This window comes from Melospiza melodia, chromosome 18 (assembly GCF_035770615.1).
Source record: "Melospiza melodia melodia isolate bMelMel2 chromosome 18, bMelMel2.pri, whole genome shotgun sequence".
In the NCBI taxonomy this organism is placed as follows: Eukaryota; Metazoa; Chordata; class Aves; order Passeriformes; family Passerellidae; genus Melospiza; species Melospiza melodia.
Genome location: NC_086211.1, coordinates 1,866,795 through 1,884,556, shown reverse-complemented (window position 1 = coordinate 1,884,556; position 17,762 = coordinate 1,866,795). Strand labels below are relative to the sequence as shown.

Below are 17,762 nucleotides of genomic sequence, written 5' to 3'. Positions count from 1 at the left end.
CTCCTGCTCCATAGGATCTCTATTTCATATTCCAGAGGGAGATTTGGGGCTTTTCCTCTCCAGAGGATCCCTATTTCATATTCCAGAGGGAGATTTGGGGCTTTCCCCCTCCCTGCTCCAGAGGTGAATCCCACCACGGTTTCCCCTGGAGAATCTGTTGGGAAAAAAAAAAAAAAGCATAAAAACCCCTCCAAGGCCTCGATGAATTTATGCACTCCTGGCTTTTCCTAGCAAAACAAAGAATCGTGGAATGCTCTGGATTGGGAGGGATTTAAAGCTCATCCCATTCAACCCCTGCCATGAGCAGGAACAATTCCCACTATTCTAGCATGCTCCAAGCTCTGACCTTGGGCACTTCCAGGGATGGGGCAGCAATCCTGGGCACAATTCCTGCATCCAGGAGGAACAGCAGAGACAGGCAGGACAAATCCCATGCACAATTTCTGCTTCCAGAAACCAAGGAGCACAAATTCCATGCACAATTCCTGCTCCAGGAACCAGGCAGCACAAATCCCATGCAAAATTCCTGCACAATTCCCGTTTTCAAGAGGCAGGCAGCACAAATCCCATGCACAATTCCTGCTTCACCACAGGAGGAGAAGCGCTGGCTCCGGGAGCCGTGGTGACAGCAGCTCCCCTGGGCAGGGTAATTAATTAATTATGCATTCCCAGAATTAATGAGAGCATCCTGTTTGCATCCCTGTCCCGTTTTTTCCACAGATCCCAGCCCCATATGCCGGGTGCCAGACAGGGCTGACAGCCCCCATCCCACACTTGGAATTCTTTTATTTCCTGACAGGAATCAAGAGACATTTCCATGGAATTAATTCATGGCACTCGATGGTGTTTGGATTTTTCCAGCACGTTTTCAGGGAGGGAACAGCAGATCTGTGGGTTTGTGACCTGATGGGAACATGGGAGCTGAGCTGACAGAGGCAGGGAATGGCAATGGGAATGGGAATGGGAATGGGAATGGGAATGGGAATGGGAATGGGAATGGGAATGGAGGGTTCTGCATCCCTGGAATCACAGGATCACTGTGATCACTGAGCCCATCCCTGTCCTGGTGTCCTTTCCATCCTGGAAAAATTCAGGATTCTGACTTAACAGGGATAAAAACACAAAATCCAGCGAGAAATGATATGGTGGAGGAATTGTTTTGGATTCTTAAAAAGGGAGATGATTCCAATGTGATCCCTTGGGAATTCACTCAGGCTCTGTCCTGGGTTTTGGATCAGCAAAACCCCAAATCCAGCGGCAATTCCTCAGTTTCCTGCACGTGGAATTTCACTCCTGGAATGGCCTTGGGGAGGCTGAGATTGCAGCATTCCAGCCTGGAGCCAGCAGAGAGGGATTTGCTTCCAGAACCATCCAGAGAAAACCCAATTCCTTGGATTTTAATGTGATTTTCCCTGGAAATAGCATTAGGCTGTCATTCCCCATGTCTGGCAGGGATTGTTGGGTGCCCAAATCTCTGCAGCAGCTTTTGGCTGGAATACAAATGCAGCTGGGGAGGGAACATCCACAGCTTTGGGAACAGGGAAGCAAATCCCTCCTCATCCCAGGGACCCAGCTCCTCTCCCTGTTTGCCCATTCCTGAGGGGATGGAGCTTTTCCCACATCTCTGCTGGGGCCAAATCCAGCCCTGCAGGGACACAAATCCTGAGTTATCCCCACAGGAAGGCCCTGTCCCATCCGAATCCCAGGGATTTTACTGCAAAACCTGGGAGAGAACAGGAAATTTCCCCAAATTAAGCAAGGAAAAGGTGCTGAGGGCAGAGAGCACACACGGATTTTCTGGCTCTTGCCAGGAAAAATAAAACCACTGTGGAAAATCAGGAGGAGAATGAGGAATCCTCAGGATTTACAGGGACAGAGCAGGGAGCAAGAACAGGGAACACCCAAATGAATCCCACCTCTCATTCCAGGGAGGGATGGAGATTCCAGCCTGTCCTGGCTTTGGGAATTGAGATTGCCAGACTGCCCAGGGATTGGGAATTGCCATTCCCAGCCTGTCTGATGATTGGGAATTGAGATTCCCAGCCTGTCCTGGGTTTGGGAATTGCCATTCCCAGCCTATCCAGGGTTTGGGAATTGCCATTCCCAGCCTGTGCAGATTTGGGAATTGCCATTCCCAGCCTATCCAGGGTTTGGGAATTGCCATTCTCAGCCTGTTCTGGGTTTGGGAATTGCCATTCTCAGCCTGTGCAGATTTGGGAATTGCCATTCCCAGCCTATCCAGGTTTGGGAATTGCCATTCTCAGCCTGTTCTGGGTTTGGGAATTGCCTTTCTCAGCCTATCCAGGTTTGGGAATTGCCAATCCCAGCCTATCCAGGTTTGGGAATTGCCATTCCCAGCCTGTCCAAGGATTGGGAATTGCCTTTCTCAGCCTATCCAGGTTTGGGAATTGCCAATCCCAGCCTGTCCAAGGATTGGGAATTGCCATTCCCAGCCTGCAGGGAGGGTGTGGAAGGCCAAAGTCTCCATCCTGGAGCTTTTAGCCAGGATTGCTCCCTGGCTTGGAAGCACTCTCTGTTTGTTTTCCCACTCTCCCCTCCCATCTCCTGCATTTTCTCCCAATCCTTGGGGTGGGATAGATCCTTGCTGGAGCCATTAAATCCCATTCCACTCATCCAGAGGCAATCCATTAGCCTGGTTTGTTGCCTGGTTTCCTTATCAGCCTCGATGTTATCTCGCCGTTCCTGTTGTAAATCCAAAGTTTCCTCCTGGAGAGGAAGGGAAGAGTTTGCCCAAGGCACCGGTGCCTGTTGTTATTCCTGAGAAAAATCCATCCAGAGAGATGGAACCACACCCAAACAGGCTGTTTGTCCCCAAAACGGGCTGGGAGGAGATGGGAATGAGGGGTTGTGGCATTCCTGGGATGGAGGGAGCAGAACCACACAGAGCAGAGGGGGTTTAATTTGGATTTTAGGGATTCCAGCCCCGAAAAGGGATTTTAAAAGGTGGAAGTGGGAAATTCTTTGGACATTCAGCTTTTAGAGGTTCCAATTGATTCCCAAAAAACCTCAGCAGGCTGAGACTCCTGGTGGATTTTAGGCCATCTGGATCCTGTGGGCACACTCTGGGTTTTGCCCCTGGAATTGATGCAGATTTCATGATTTCCCTCTTTATCCCCAAAATAGTTTGGGAGGAGATGGGAACGAGGAATTTTGGCATTCCCAGGATAGAGGGAGCTCAACGAGCAGAGCAGTGGAGGTTTAAATTGGATTTTTGGGAAATTTCCTTCCCAAAAGGGGTGTCCAGCCCTGTAAAAGTGATTTAAAATGTGGCAGTGGGAACGTTCAGCTTTGTCATATTCCAGTTTTCCCCCAAAGCCTCGGCAAGTTGAGATTCCCAGTGGTTTTTAGGCCATTAGGGATAATTTGGATCCTGTGGATCCCTTTGGATGCTTGGAAAGGTCGTTGTGCCCCTGGAATCGATGTGGATTTAATGATTCCCCTGCTCCTGGCACTGGGATGAGTCATGAGAGCTCCAAAATCCAAATATCTCCCCTGGAGATGAGTTTATTCAGGGATAAAAATGATGGATTTTTGCTGCTTCCCTGGAAAAAGGAACTTCTGTGTAATTCTGTGGATTGAAAATGTTCTGGGTGTGGTTTTTTTTCCATCCCTGGCAATAATCAGAAATATTTTTAATTGCAATTTTAATCAGTGCAGCAAATGGGAGAAGGGAATGAGCCAAAATTGTGTGAAAACTGCTGGATCTGTGAGGAATGAGGAATTCCAGAGCAGCTGGGAATGCTCCTGCTCCACCACAGAGCTCCTGCCCACCTTGGAGTTATTTCTCCAACCCAGGGATGGGACAGGGAAGGGTTTAGAAGTGGGAAAAGGAGGGGGAAAGATGTGGAGATCTCCAGTGTGGCGTTAAAAATGGAAATTTTCCAGGTTTCCTTTTCAGGATGCGGGTTAAGGGAAGCAGGAGCACATTCAAGGATTCAAGGCTTGGGATCAATTTTTATCTGGAATTTTCTACTTAGAAGTCCCTATTTTCAGGAAAATTGGGAGACCTTGAAGATTTGGGATTGATTTAGAGGAAAAGGAGTTGGTGACAGCTTCCTTTTGGGAATTCTTTGCATTAAATTGCCCCCCAAGACTTTTCCAGGGTCAGTGTGGTGTTTTTAGCTAGGGAATGTGGAAAAACTTGTGGAAAAAATTATGAAAAAGAGAGAAACAACCCCAGGTACTGAAAGCAAAATCTTTATTTCAGCTACTTTTCCCAAAGCTGGGGAAGGTGAGATCCATGGAAGCATTTTCCTGGCAGGAATTTCCCTGGATTCTTTGTACAAAAGGTTTGGGAAGCAAATGAGAGACTGGGAAAAATGAAAAGAAGGAATGGGATAAAATGATGGGGGTTTGCTGCATGCACCATGGTTCTATCCATAATTTTTTAGGGAAAAACCCAAAATTCCCAAAAATCACTGCTTGAAGAAAAACTCATTTTTCTTTCCCATTTTTCCTCCATTTTCCAGAAATTATGGTGCTCCAAGATGGTAATTTCTGAGGAAAAACCCCAAATGCTCAAAAAAAGAACAAAAAACCACAACAAAAACCTTTTTCTTTCCAGTTTTTCCTCCCTTTCCCAGAAATTATGGTGCTCCAGAATGGGAACGTCCAGATGGGAGCAGAGCCTGAAATTCCAGCATGGCAACTCCCAAATTCCCAGCATTTTGTCCAGTTGGGAAGCACATTCCCAGGCTGGATTTTCTTCTGGGAAGTTTTCCTCTGGAGCCTGTGATTGTACCAAGATCCGTTTCCCTGGAAAAGCTTTCCTGAATCCGTCTGCTGTTATTGCTCTAATTCCACCATTCTGCTGGAACCATGGAATGTGACACAGAATGGAACCCAACTGGAACTTGGGATTAATTCCTGTGCAAAATATTGATTTTAATGCCAAAATTCCTGCCTGAGAGGAGCCAACCTGATGCTGCTGAGGGGGGTGGCTCTTATTCGCTGAGATTTTTGCAGGAATAACAAAATTCCTTAATTAGCACCTGGATAACCACTCTGGTCCTCAAGGATAATTATTTTATTGTAATCATATCCTAATTATTATAATTCTTTATCTAAAGCACAGCAAAGGAGGGGGATTCTGCTGCCAACTTGGCAAATTTTTGGGGATGTTCCTGAGGGGCTACACAGGGAGCTGGGAACCTTCTGGAATTTTTGTGCAGGTGGAACAGCCACCTTTGTCCACACAGGGGTGGAAACCCACCCTTCCAAGGGTTGCAAATATTCCAAATGGAATGGGAGATGCAGAAAGAAGAGAAAATTTTGCTGCTAAGTTTGCAGCTCTTCAGGGATGCTCCTGAGGGGCTACACAGGGAGTTGGAAAACTTCTGGAATTTTTGTGCATTTGGAACAGTTCCCTCCATCCATAAATGAGTGGAAAAACCACCCTTCCAAGGGCTGCAAATATTCCAAGTGGAATGGGAGATCTTGAAGATTTGGCATTGATTTAGAGGAAAAAGAACTGGTGACGACTTCCTTTTGGGAATTCTTTGGGTTAAAGGAGATAAAATTGCCCCCAGAGAAAGAAGGGAAATTTTTGCTGTCAATTGAACAAACTCCAGGGATGCTCCTGAGGGGCCACAAAGGGAGCTGGGAACCTTCTGGAATTCTTGAGCAGTTGGAGACACACAGATGTGGAAAAACAACTCTTCCAGGTTTACAACCATCCCAGATGGAATTCAAGATGCACTTTTAGAGGGAAGACACTGCTGGGTGGCCCAAAGCTTTTCCCTGGAGCCGAGGAGCTCCTACTCCAGGGCGGGTTTGATCAGGTGCCCGTTGAAGATGATGTAAAGATCCGACTCCTCGCTGTAAATGGCGTTTTCCCTCTCCCTCTTGAACATCCTGACCCAAACCTCCTCCCCTTCCTGCAGATCCAGCATCAGGCTCTGGCTCTGCATGATGCTCCTGTCGCTGGGCTGGGCGTACAGGATGGCCACGGCCTGCTCGTTCCTCATCACGTGCACGTAGGTCTCCTTGAAGTTCCAGGTGTGCACGTTGAGGCTGAAGTAGTAAACGCCGGGCACGTAGCAGAAGAACTTTCCGGAGAACATGTTGAAGTGCTGGTAGAGGTTGACGAGCTCCGTGTCGAAGGTGACGAGCTGGAAGTAGTCGGAGCTGTGCAGGGGCTTGCGGCGGCCCACGGAGAAGGCGGCGAAGAGCTGCTTGCAGGGGTGGCCCTGGGGGCCCGGCTGCCCCTTCTGGCCCTTGCGGCCGCTCAGCCCGCGGGATCCGCGCTCTCCCACCTTCCCCGCGGCTCCGGGGAACCCGCGCTCGCCCATCTCGCCCTTCTCGCCTGCCCGGGGTGAGGGGGAAAGAGGGAGAACACGAGGGTGGGGAGGTCAGGTGGTGGGAATGGCCTGGGGACAGGGAGCAGGGGAGGTGCTGGAGCATTTGCCCAACCTGGGAATATCGGTCAGATATCAGCACCCTCCCAATTCCCAGAGCGATTAATCCATGGTCAGATATCAGCACCCTCCCAGTTCCCAGAGGGATTAATCTGGGAATATCAATCAGATATCAGTAGCACCTTCCCAATTCCTCTGAAGGATTAACCCAGAAATATTGATCAGATAACAGCACCTTCCCAATCCCCAGAGGGATTAATCCATGGTCAGATATCAGCAGCTGCCCAATTCCCAGAAGAATTAATCTGGGAATATCAACCTGATATCAGCAGCTGCCCAATTCCCAGAAGAATTAATCTGGGAACATCAATCAGATATCGGCAGCTTCCCAATTCCCAGAAGGATTAACCTAGGGCCATGTTTGGGCACCACTATATTTTGGGGATGCCTTGACCTTGTTTTTGGCACGTTGGGATAAGTTTAGACACCACCACATTTTGGACACCCCTTGACATTGTTTGGGACACATTTTGGGCATGACAACCTTTTGGGCACCCCTCAACTTTTACTTGGACACATTTTTGGACATTCTTGACCTTATTTTGGGCACCCCTTGACCTTGTTTTGGGCACAACCACATTTTGGGCACCCCTTAACCTCGTTTTGGGCACTTCTGGGCACAACCATATTATGGGCACTTTTGGGCACCCCTTTTGCTCGTTCTTGACTTTTGAGCTGAATTTTTCCGTAGGGAAGCCCCAAGGAAGATCAGCAAGGAGAAGGCCAAGGGGCGAGCGAGCTTCACCCACCTTTGAGGATGGTGATGTCGATGGTGGGCTGGATTTTGGGCAGGGGATATTGGGGATGGCCGCTCATCCTGGCAGACCTTTGGGAGAAGATGGACACGGGCTGCTCCGAGGGCCCGCAGCACCTGACGCACGCCAGGCGCCGCCTGGGCAGCTCCTCAGAACCGGCGTCCCCGGCGGGAAGCAGCAGCAGCAGCAGCAGCAGCAGGATCACGGAGCTCATCCTCCCTGGGGAGCAGCTGGGGAGGAGAGGGAACACAAACCATTAACGGGGCGATCCCAATCAGGGCCAGCTGGCGAGTGCTTTCCTTGGGGTTAATCATTGACGGCTCCTGGAGCGGCGCCGGGAGACTCCAGGTGGGAGCGGTGACCCTCGGAGCGCTGGAAAAGGCGATTCCTGGCTGGCATTACCTGTGACAGCTGCTGAGAGACACCAGGTCAACAAAAGGATGGGGGGGGGGGAAAAATCCCAAGCCAAACAAAACCTGCTGGGAGGAGAAGCTCCGCTGGAAAAGCTCCTGGAACAAGTGCTACGGGAAATTTCTGGGGAAAAGACAAAAGTGATGCTCTGTTGGTTTGTTTGGGCTTCAGTATCCAAAAAAATTCAAAATGAAGGGCAAAATATGGATTTTATTTAAATATAGAGCTGAAACCTAATTTTTTGGGGGGAGGAAAAGCCCAGAAGAAAACCTAACCCAAAAGAAATCAAAAGTATTTCAATCTTTAAATGTTGTCTGGCAGCCTCTTGCTGGTGACTTCGTTCCATGGTTTATCTATTCCCTTATTCTTGGATTTCCTGCGTGTATTTTCCAGTTTGATTGTCCCATGTGTGGAATGGAAACCCAAAGAGCTGCACCAAACTGGATTTTCTCAGCACAAACCCCGGGGTTTGGGAATCCTTAGATTTTCATCTGCTCCTGGTGAGCTCCAAAGGTTCTGGATGCTGGGAGAGATCCAGGGAGAAAATGTCTCTGATGGGGAAAAGAGAGGAATTTTCTCTGGCTCATCATTAACCTGTTCCTAAGGAAAGATTGGAGTTGACAGTGGGAGGAATCCAGGGAGAAAATTCCTCTTCTTTTCGCCTGTTCTTAGAGAGGGATTGCAACTCATACTGGGAGAAATCCAGGGAAAAAATTCCCTCACATGGGGAAAAAAGAGAAATTTTCTCTGGCTCATCATTGACCTGTTCCTAAGGAAAATTGCAGCTGATTCTGGGTGAAATCCAGGGTGAAAATTCCTCTTTTATCTCCATCCATCTCCATCTCTCCATCTGAAGCATTTTTTCCCTGGATTCCTCCCAGATTCAGCTCCAATCCCTCCCTAGGAACAGGTGAAAAGAAGAGGAATTTTCTCTGGCTCCTCACTGACGTGTTCCCAAGGAAAGACTGGAGCTGGAGATTGGCCACTGGTTCCCATTCCATGTGTAATTGGTGTCATTGCACTGATTGCAGTGGGGCCTCATCCAGGACAGATTTCTTGGATCGACGCCTCCGTGGATCCTCTCCAAAGTCCAATTAGTGAGACGGACTCGGGCTGACCCTGGGCTGGGAATGGCTCCTCTGCCACCAGCTGGAATTCCTGGAATGGGTTGGGAAGGGGGTGCTGGATGGCCTGGATTCCATGGAAATCCAGGATTCATGGATTTCATGGGTTTCATTCCATGGACACCCAGAGGGAGAACTTCCAGCCTTGGAGCTGCTTCCCTGGGAACAAAATGAGCCAGGGGAGGAAAAAAGGAGGAGAAACCTGTCAGGAGTGGGATTGGACCAGCATTCCTGGGAAATGTTTGCTTCCCATTCTTCCCTGCTGCAAAAGAAGCGTCACTCACACCGTTCCAGCTTCCTGGAAAGCCAAGAAATCCTTATTAGCAGGAAAATAATGACTTTGCCTCTGAGAGCAGAGAATGCTCTTTCCTGAAATCCATCAGGACTGGAAATACCTTTGGATTTGTAGTTGTACCTCATTCCAGGAGCAGCTGGAGGAGGGATCAATCCCTCTTTTCCACCAGCATTCATTGCTTGAATTCCACGTAATTAAATAATTTTTAAAGCCATCTTTGAGTTTCCAACTGGGAATAGAAACACAGGAAGATTAAATGGGCAGAAAATCCTAAAAACCAGCCCAGGATGGATTTGATGGTCTTGGAGGGCTTTTCCAGCCTCAGGAATTCCAGGACTCCCTGAGCCACGCTCTGAATTCCTGCTGATGTTTTCCTTCCTAGGGTTATTCCGAGGGCTTTACTTGGGAAAGAAATCCATGACAATCCTTGATTTAAATCCATGGACAACACCAGGCACTGCCCCTTTTAATTCAGGACAAACCTCGATTAAAACCCCACAGTTAAACCTGAAAAATTGATGGAAAACTCACGGATGTGCCAGCTCTGAGGCTCAGCACCATTCCAGAAATATGGAAAATATTCTGATTGTGCCTTTTTACCTTTTATCTTCTGAATCTCAGCCTGGATCTCCTCACAGCTCCGGAGCTCCTTGGATCGGGAGCAGCAGGAAACGAGGCATCCTCAGGGCTGGGATTGTCCAACACTGCTCTTCCTCTTGGAAAGGATTTCCCCGGGATTTGTTTTTATTTTCTCTCCCTGGAGGATCTAAAATTTCTTAGTGGGCAGCTCCTTGTGGAAAAGCCCAAAGCACGGGAGGATTTTGTGAGTTTTCCAAGGAAAATTCTGCTGGATTCTGTGCTGACAAAATACCCCGGAGGTCCTGCAGGAGCTGGGCTGTGGCAGGAGTGATTTGAGAACTCCCAGGCAGGAATATTTGCATCCCAAAAAGGAAGAGGGTTGGGAATTCCCACTGCCTGTCGTGGTTGGAGCATGAGCGAGGTCCTTGTCCCGGGTGTTTATCCAAGCCTGGGATGATGGAGAAGAGGGGCTGGACACTGGGAGAGAGGCAGGAACGGAGGGGAAAACAGGACCCAGCCATGGAGAGATCCAGGAGTGGAGCTGCAGCTGGATTTGCAGTGCCTGGGTGAACATTTGTCTGGGAATTCACAGCTCTTTTTTCCAATTATCCAGTTTATTTTTACTTTTCTGATGCTTTTTAGCCTAGGCCTGTTCCAGTGGGGATGATTCCCTGAATTCCTCTGTCCTGGGAGGAGCCAGCCCTGAGCAGCAACCACTGAGGTGCTCACCTGCTGGGAATTCACCAGGAATTCACCAGGAATGGGAAGAAATGAGGTTCCCAAGGAAATATCCCTGCACCCCGGGGTGATTGAAAGGATTTACCACAATTCCATGGGGATGCTGCAGGAGGAGAGGCTGTGCCTGGATGGAAATGTTCCCTGGATTCCTGCAAATTCCCAAGGTTCCGTCCTGCCCTAGCAGGAGGAGGTTTGTGATTGCCAAGGGAACAATTTTTCCCTTTTTCCTTTTCTTTATCCCAGGATTCCACCCTGCCCTAGGACAGGGAGCAGGAGGAGGTTTGTGATTCCCAAAGGAACCGTTTCCCCCTTTTTCTTTCTCTTTATCCCCAAATTTCTACCCTGCCCTAGGACAGGGGGCAGGAGGATGCTCCTGATTCCCAGGGAAACATGGACAGGGAGCAGGAGGAGTTTTATGATTCCCAAGGGAACAACTTTTCGCTTTTTCCTTTTTCTTTATCCCAAAGTTCTACCGTGCCCTAGGACAGGGAGCAGGAGGATGATCCCAATTCCCAAGGGAACATGGACAGGGAGCAGGAGGAGGTTTATGATTCCAAAGGGAACAATTTTTCCCTTTTTCCTTCTCTTTATCCCAGGATTCCACCCTGCCCTAGGACAGGGAGCAGGAGGATGCTCCTGATTCCCAAGGAACTCTGACAGGGAGCAGGAGGATGATCCCAGTTCCCAAGGGAACAGCTCTTCCCTCTCTCCCTCCCCGTGTCCCTGCCCGCACCTCTGACTCCTGCGGTGTCCTGGAATTGTCCCTGCTCCAGGCTGGGCGGCTCCCTGGCAGAATTCCCGGCTCCCGAGGCAGCGCAGGCGGTGATTCAGCAGGAATTACAGTAAAAGTCATTCCCAGGGCAGCTTCTCCCGCAGGACAAACCCCCCCGATGGAAGCGACCGATCCCTCCCTCACCTTTCCCTATGGAGAAGCAGCTTCCCCGGGATTTGGGGATTCAGCGGGAATTCGGGGCTGTCCCTGCAGAGGGTCCCGGGTGGGATTTTCTCCCCATCCCAGGATGCGGTGCCTGGATCCCATCCCGGAGCGAGCAGCACATTCCAAATGTCTGGAAAGGAGAATTCCCTGGAGGAATTCTAGGGAGCAGCAAATCCCAAAGGGCTGGAAAGGAGAATTCCCTGGAAGTTTCCACGCCTGTGGAGGCTCCGGGAAGCGGCTCCTTCCTGCCCCGTGTCCCTCGGGCACGGCGGATCCATCCCCATCCCGCTGGGAAATCTCCGTCCTGGCGTGTGCAGGGTGGATAATGGGATCGGGAATTTTAATTGGGACAAATTAAAGCCATCCCAGCACGCCCAAACCCCCTCATTCCCGCTTTTCCCAAGGAATCTCTCAGGCAGGGTGGGAATGCTCTGCTCCCACAGGGATCCCATCCCCTTATCCCGATCCCTGGAGCTCACCTGGTCCCTCAGGATCCCTGGATTCTCCTTCCCTCGCTGTTCCCGAGCTGCTGCAGCTCTCCAGGCAGGCTGCAGCTCCCGTGCTGGGATCCAAGAGAAACACGGAAAGTCAGCCTGGATCCTTAGGAAACCTCGGCAAAAGGAATTTTTTCCCTGCTTTTCTTTGCTTGCACCAACTTGTGCCGCGCTCCCGAGCCTTTGTCCCGCTCTGGATTCCTCAGGATTCGCTGCCAGTCTGGAATTCTGCAGGGCCTCTCCCAGGGATGGAAATAAAAAGTGAAAAAAATGGGATTATAAAAAAAAAAAAAAAAAAAAAAAAAGGATGAAAAAAAACTCCACCACAGAACCCAAAACCACATCCAGAGTTCCAGCCAAGAGGGAAAGTGCTGGGATCACATGGAAAGAATTTTTCTTTGGGAGTTTTCGGCATCTTTTTAAGCAGGAGAAAGGGGAAGAAAAAGGAAACAACGAAGCCACAATAAAAACTCTGGGATTTGTGCATTTCTATATTTCCAGCATGAACTGGAAAAGCAGGAATGGCTTTGAGGGGAAAGAGGGGAGATGTGGATGGGATATTGGGAAGGAATTCTGCCCTGGGAGGGGCTGGAATGGATTTCCCAGAGCAGCTGGGGCTGCCCTGGATCCCTGGCAGTGCCCCAGGCCAGGCTGGATGGGGTTTGGAGCACCCTGGGATGGTGGGGATTGTCCCTGCCCATGGGCCTGGATCAGCTTGAAGGTCCCTCCTAACCAAAATCATTCCAGAATCCCATGATTTTCATGCCCACACTTTTTTTACCCTTGGGAAAAACACTTTGGGGATTTATCTAAAGTCACTTTGGGCTCTGAATTTAAGTTTCCTTTTCCTTTTCCTTTTCCTTTTCCTTTTCCTTTTCCTTTTCCTTTTCCTTTTCCTTTTCCTTTTCCTTTTCCTTTTCCTTTTCCTTTTCCTTTTCCTTTTCCTTTTCCTTTCCATTTCCTTTTCCTTTCCATTTCCCTTTCCCTTTCCCTTTCCTTTTCCCTTTCCATTTCCCTTTCCCTTTTCTTTTTTCCCTTTCCCTTTCCCTTTTTCCCTTTTCCTTTGATTGCTTCCCATGAATTGCAGCAGGGGTGGAAGCTCCAGGTATCCCATGGCAGCTCCATCACCATTCCTTGGGCAGGGATGAGAAGGGAAAGGGAATCTTGGCTCAGCCTGGGGACGCCAGGAGGGAAAGGGGAGTTTTGCCCTCTCTGTGCCTTTCCCATCCCAGGTTTAAATATTCCCTTCCCTGGGGTTTTCCTGATCCATCAGAGCTCCCAGAAATTCCCATTCTGCCCCAATTCCCAGTGCTCCGAGCCCTGGAGCAGAGGTGGAGCTGTTTCCATGGAAAAGCTGACACAGCTCTGCAGCAGCTTTTCCAAATAAAAGAAGGAAAACAACCTTTAAATCCATGGGTGGAGCTGGGATAAATAAGGGGGAAAAAAAAAATCCTTGGCGGATGAGTTTTGTCAGGAATGGTTTGGGATTGGTGGAGTTTAAGGAAATGAGCAGGTGATGATTTTTTTTTTAATTAAAAAAAGGGTTTTTGAATAGAAATATAGTCAAAAATTGAAAAGAAAAATATATATTTTTTAATTAAAAAATGAAAAGCTCTGCAACAGCTTTTCCAAATAAAAGAAGGAAAACAACCTTTAAATCCATGGGTGGAGATGGGATAAATAAGGGGAAAAAAAAATCCTTGGCGGATGAGTTTTGTCAGGAATGGTTTGGGACTGGTGGAGTTTAAGGAAATGAGCAGGTGATGATTTTTTTTAATAAAAAAATATATTTAAAAAAAATTAAAAAATAAAAATTCAAAAAAAAAAGAAAATAAATTCAAAAATTGAAAAGAAAAATATTTTTGTAAGGAAAATGCTTTATGAGTGAAATACTTTATGGATAAAATAGTTTTATAAGTAAAATATTTTTATAAAGAAAAGGTTTTTATTAATGAAAATAATTTTATTTTAAAAAGTTTTCCCACTGTCCTGGCGTGACCCCAAGCAGGATCCAGCTCTCCATGGGGCACCCTCTGGATCTCAGCTCCTCCAAACTCTCCAAGGCCAAGAAAAATCTGGAATTTCAGGGGCCACAGCTCTGCTTCCACAGGGGGTGAGGAACTTCCACACCTGGACAGGAAAACAGGGACTAAACTGGAGAAAAAAGAGAATTTGGGGGTCTGAAAACCTGGAAAACTGGCCCCAAACTGTCCAGGAATGGTCCAAATGGGAGCTTTTCATTGAGTCTGGATTTTATGTAAGCAGTGCTGGTGTCTCCAGAATAAACAGGATTTTGCCTCTTGGAATGACAGCTTGCTCTTTGGGAATAATAATCCCATTCAGGGAAGGATATTCCTGTTTACACAGTGGATTTATAGGGCTTGGATTTGGTACACGTGGGAGAAAAAAAAAAAAAAAAAAAAAAGGGCAAAAATCAGTGTACAAAAATGAGGAATAGAGAGTCCAAAAAAGAGGGAATTCAGCAATATCCATGGGAGAGAAGAGGCTGAGAAAATTGGGAATGTTCCCCTGAGAAAGGAAAGTTTGGGCACCTCAGAGCCCCTGGAGAGGCAGGAAAAGTGGGAATGGTTCACAGCTGTAAAATATCTTTTAAATTCCTCAGGGGACCAAGAACCCAAGGATTTTACATTTAATTTTTATTTTAAAATCATGAGAAGACCTAGAACCCAAGGATTTTACATTTAATTTCCTGCTATTTTAAATTCCTGAGAGGCCCTAGAACCTGAGGATTTTACATTTATTCTTTCGCTTTTTTTTTTTTTTTTTTGCTATTTTAAATTCCCGAGAGCACCAAGAACCCAAGGATTTTACATGTAATTTTTATTTTGCTATTTTAAATTCCCAAGGGGACCCGGAACACAATGACTTTACACGTAATTTTTATTTTAAATTCCTGAGAGCACCAAGAACGCTGGAATGCTCCAAGCTGAGCTCACCAAGGAGCTTTTCCAGGCAAGTTTCTCAAGCCAACCGCATCCCTTGGTGCAGAAGGGATTTTGTGGAGCATCTGGAGCTCCTTTTTTTTCAGGGAACAGCTTGAGCTGGAAGGTCAGGGAAGATCATTGTGCTCCAGGAAAGGAGCTGGGCCACGCCTGGAGGAGCACGGGGAGGGCACAGCTTGCCCTGCCTCGAGTCACGGCCAAGGGCACCGCGTCCTTCCTGCGGCTCAAAAACAGCAATCATTGAAGGCAATAAAAATGATCCAAAATTTTTTTTTTTTTTTTAAATCTAAAAATGGGTTGATTTAGACGAGATTTAGAGGTTTTTTACAGTGGTTTTAAGAGGTTTTTTACAGTGATTCCCAGAGAAGCTGTGGATGCCTCAGCCCTGGAATGTTCAGGATGGGGCTTGGAGAACCCTGGAAGGTGCTGGGGTTGGGATTGGGATTGGGATTGGGATTGGGATTGGGATTGGGATTGGGATTGGGATTGGGATTGGGACTGGGTGGGATTTATGGTCCCTCCCCACCCAAACCATTCCCATTCCATAGAAAATGGAATTTTGTGTTTTCCTAAAGGGAAATTCCTCCTCCTCCTTGCCCAGAGCAGAGCTTGGCCATGAATTCCCACTATTCTTCCCCAGCCATGTCAGTTTAGGGAGGTTTGGCCATCATTCCCAGGAGGTTTTTGCTGTAATTCCCAGGAGGATTTTGCCATAATTCCTAGGAGATTTTTGCCAAAATTCCCAGGTTTTTTTTTACCACGATTCCCAGGAGGCTTTGGCCATCAATCCCAAGGGGGTTTTGCCACCATTCCCAGGAGATTTTGGCCATCATTCCCAGAAGATTTTTGCAATAATTCCCAGGAGGATTTTGCCATAATTCTCAGGAAGTTTTTCCCATAATTTCCAGAGGTTTTTCCCATAATTTCCAGGGGTTCTGCCATCATTCCCTGGAGGATTTTACCCTAACTCCCAGGAGGTTTTTGCTATCATTCCCAGGAGGTTTTTACCATAACTCTGAGGAGGTTTTTCCCATAATTTCCAGGTGGTTTTTCCCATAATTTCCAGGATTCTCCTGCAGATGGCTGGCTAGCTTTGCCCTGTTTTGGGCAGAGCCATTCCCTGTGCCATGGGAATATGCAAGGAACAAGGAACAGCACAACACAACCACTGGATTTTCTGTTGTACAGATCCATCCTTTAGGGCAGAAAGTCCCAATTTTCAGCCCCTAAAGCCAGATCCAAGCATTTCTATAAATCCAGAAAGGATTTCTATTCAACTCCTCTTCCCACATATTTTCCCCCTGTGATTGAAGAACTCTCTTAGAAATAAGTGATGCTTTTTGTGTGATGTCTATTCCCGATAAACCCTTGCCAGCAAGCACCATCCTCACTCTTTCCCCTCCATTTTGAAAGGGAATTTGTGGGATTTGCTGCTTTACTCAAACCTCCTGAGCAGCTCAAAACCATTGTCTGTTTTTGGCACAGTTATTTATCATCATTTTCCTTCCTGCTGAACCTGAGAATAGCCAGGCAGTTGCACAAAGCAGGGGCTGAAGTTGGCAGCAAAAAGTGGGAAATAATCCAGGAATAATCCAAATAATCTCCCAGAGTGATTGGCACAGCTTTGGAGAGAGCTGGCGCTGATCACCACTCCCAAAAGTGGTTTCTCAATGTTTTAAATCATTTATTCAGGCAGGGCTTGTCTGGTCAGGTGGGAATCAAAAGCCACTGGTGGGTGAAGGAGAGTCTGGCTCAGAGTGTTCCTGAGGGCACAGCAAATGTGGGATGTGTGGATTTATCCTGGGAAAAATGATTTTATTTTGTTCTTTGTAAGGGCTGCATGGAAATTCTGCAGCTGGGCCCTGGACATGGCCCCAAACCAAACCCCAAACCAAACCTCAAATCAGACCCCAAACCAAGCCCCAAAGCAGACCCCAAATCAGACCCCAAACAAAACTTTGCTCAAATTCTTAATTCATTAAAAAAAATAAATCAGAATTATATTTATCTCCCATTGTAAAAGCATCAAATGTCCCAAATAATACGAATTTAAAATTCACCCCATTTCAGTCTGATTTTTGATGTAAGGTTGGCTTGGGAAGATCAGAATTGATAAGGAGCAGAAAAACCATTAGGAAAAGAGAGTTGAGTTCCCAAAAGAGTTCTTAAATTTTCTATTATGTTTTTATTATTAATTAATAAGTCCAATACCAATTATTTATTATTAATTATTAAGTTGAATCACTTATTTTTCATACCCTGGGAAGGATGACTCAGGGGATGACACCACTAGAGGCCACTCTTGTATTTTAGGAAAAACAATTCTGAAGGAAATTCTGCTGTTAATTCCATCATTATTAATTTTTAAAAGGAACTTTTCAGTGAGTGCTGACCCTGGAGCTAAAATAGTGGATTTTATTTGTTTTTTCTTCCCAAGGGAATTGAGGTGCCATGAGCTTCCCTATTCCATTTTGCCTGGAGGAATCAAATCCAAAGCTGGAAACTGAGGAATTCTGGAGTCAACCAAAATTGCCACAAAAGCTTTAAAAAGAGAAATATTTTACATTTCACAGACACCAGGATTTTCCCACTGATGTTATTCCCTCTCTCCCATCTTTGCAGGTTTCCCACATCTCTCTCATTTTCAGGGTTTGCTTTAGAGGGTGAACCCATCCAAAGTGGCCCAGTTGGGAATTCCAGGAGTGTTCCCAGCCCTGGATCCCAGTCCCACATGTGGGCACCCAGATGGGCTCAGCCTCCTTCTCCTGCAGGATAAAAAGTCACACAATCCCAGAATAGTTCCCATTTTTCCATGCAGAGATTGGGATCCAGTTGCTCTCCCAGCACCTTTGAGGCAGGTGATGCTGACTCTCCCAAGTTGCTCCTCTTCCCATCAATTTTCCTTCTCAAATTCCAAATTATTCCTGGTTTTATCCCGTGATTCTCTTCCAGGACAACGCGTTGAGATCCCCATCCCCATCCTGGAAAAAGCAGCAGCTGGAAATGCTCCCTCCACCCTCGACGTATCA

The 17,762-nt window shown here is 47.3% G+C and overlaps 1 protein-coding gene across 1 annotated transcript; it reads right to left on the bottom strand.

The window, feature by feature from the left end:
- Positions 1-4,251: 4,251 nt before the first annotated feature.
- Positions 4,252-9,961, bottom strand: C1QTNF8 (C1q and TNF related 8). Its single transcript, XM_063171406.1, has 3 exons — positions 9,623-9,961; positions 7,187-7,422; positions 4,252-6,325 (listed from the first exon to the last, which is right to left on the bottom strand). The coding sequence occupies exons 2-3, from the start codon at positions 7,404-7,406 to the stop codon at positions 5,778-5,780; spliced, it is 768 nt and encodes a 255-aa protein (XP_063027476.1). The 5' UTR covers positions 7,407-7,422; positions 9,623-9,961; the 3' UTR covers positions 4,252-5,777.
- Between the last annotated feature and the right edge of the window lie 7,801 nt (positions 9,962-17,762).

Bases quoted from the DNA above. Each gene is read 5' to 3' on its own strand.
- C1QTNF8 (XM_063171406.1), bottom strand. From the start codon at position 7,406: ATGAGCTCCGTGATCCTGCTGCTGCTGCTGCTGCTGCTGCTTCCCGCC. The intron at 6,326-7,186 runs GTGGGTGAAGCT...CACCCCGGGCAG, and splicing joins CGACATCACCATCCTCAAAG to GCGAGAAGGGCGAGATGGGC.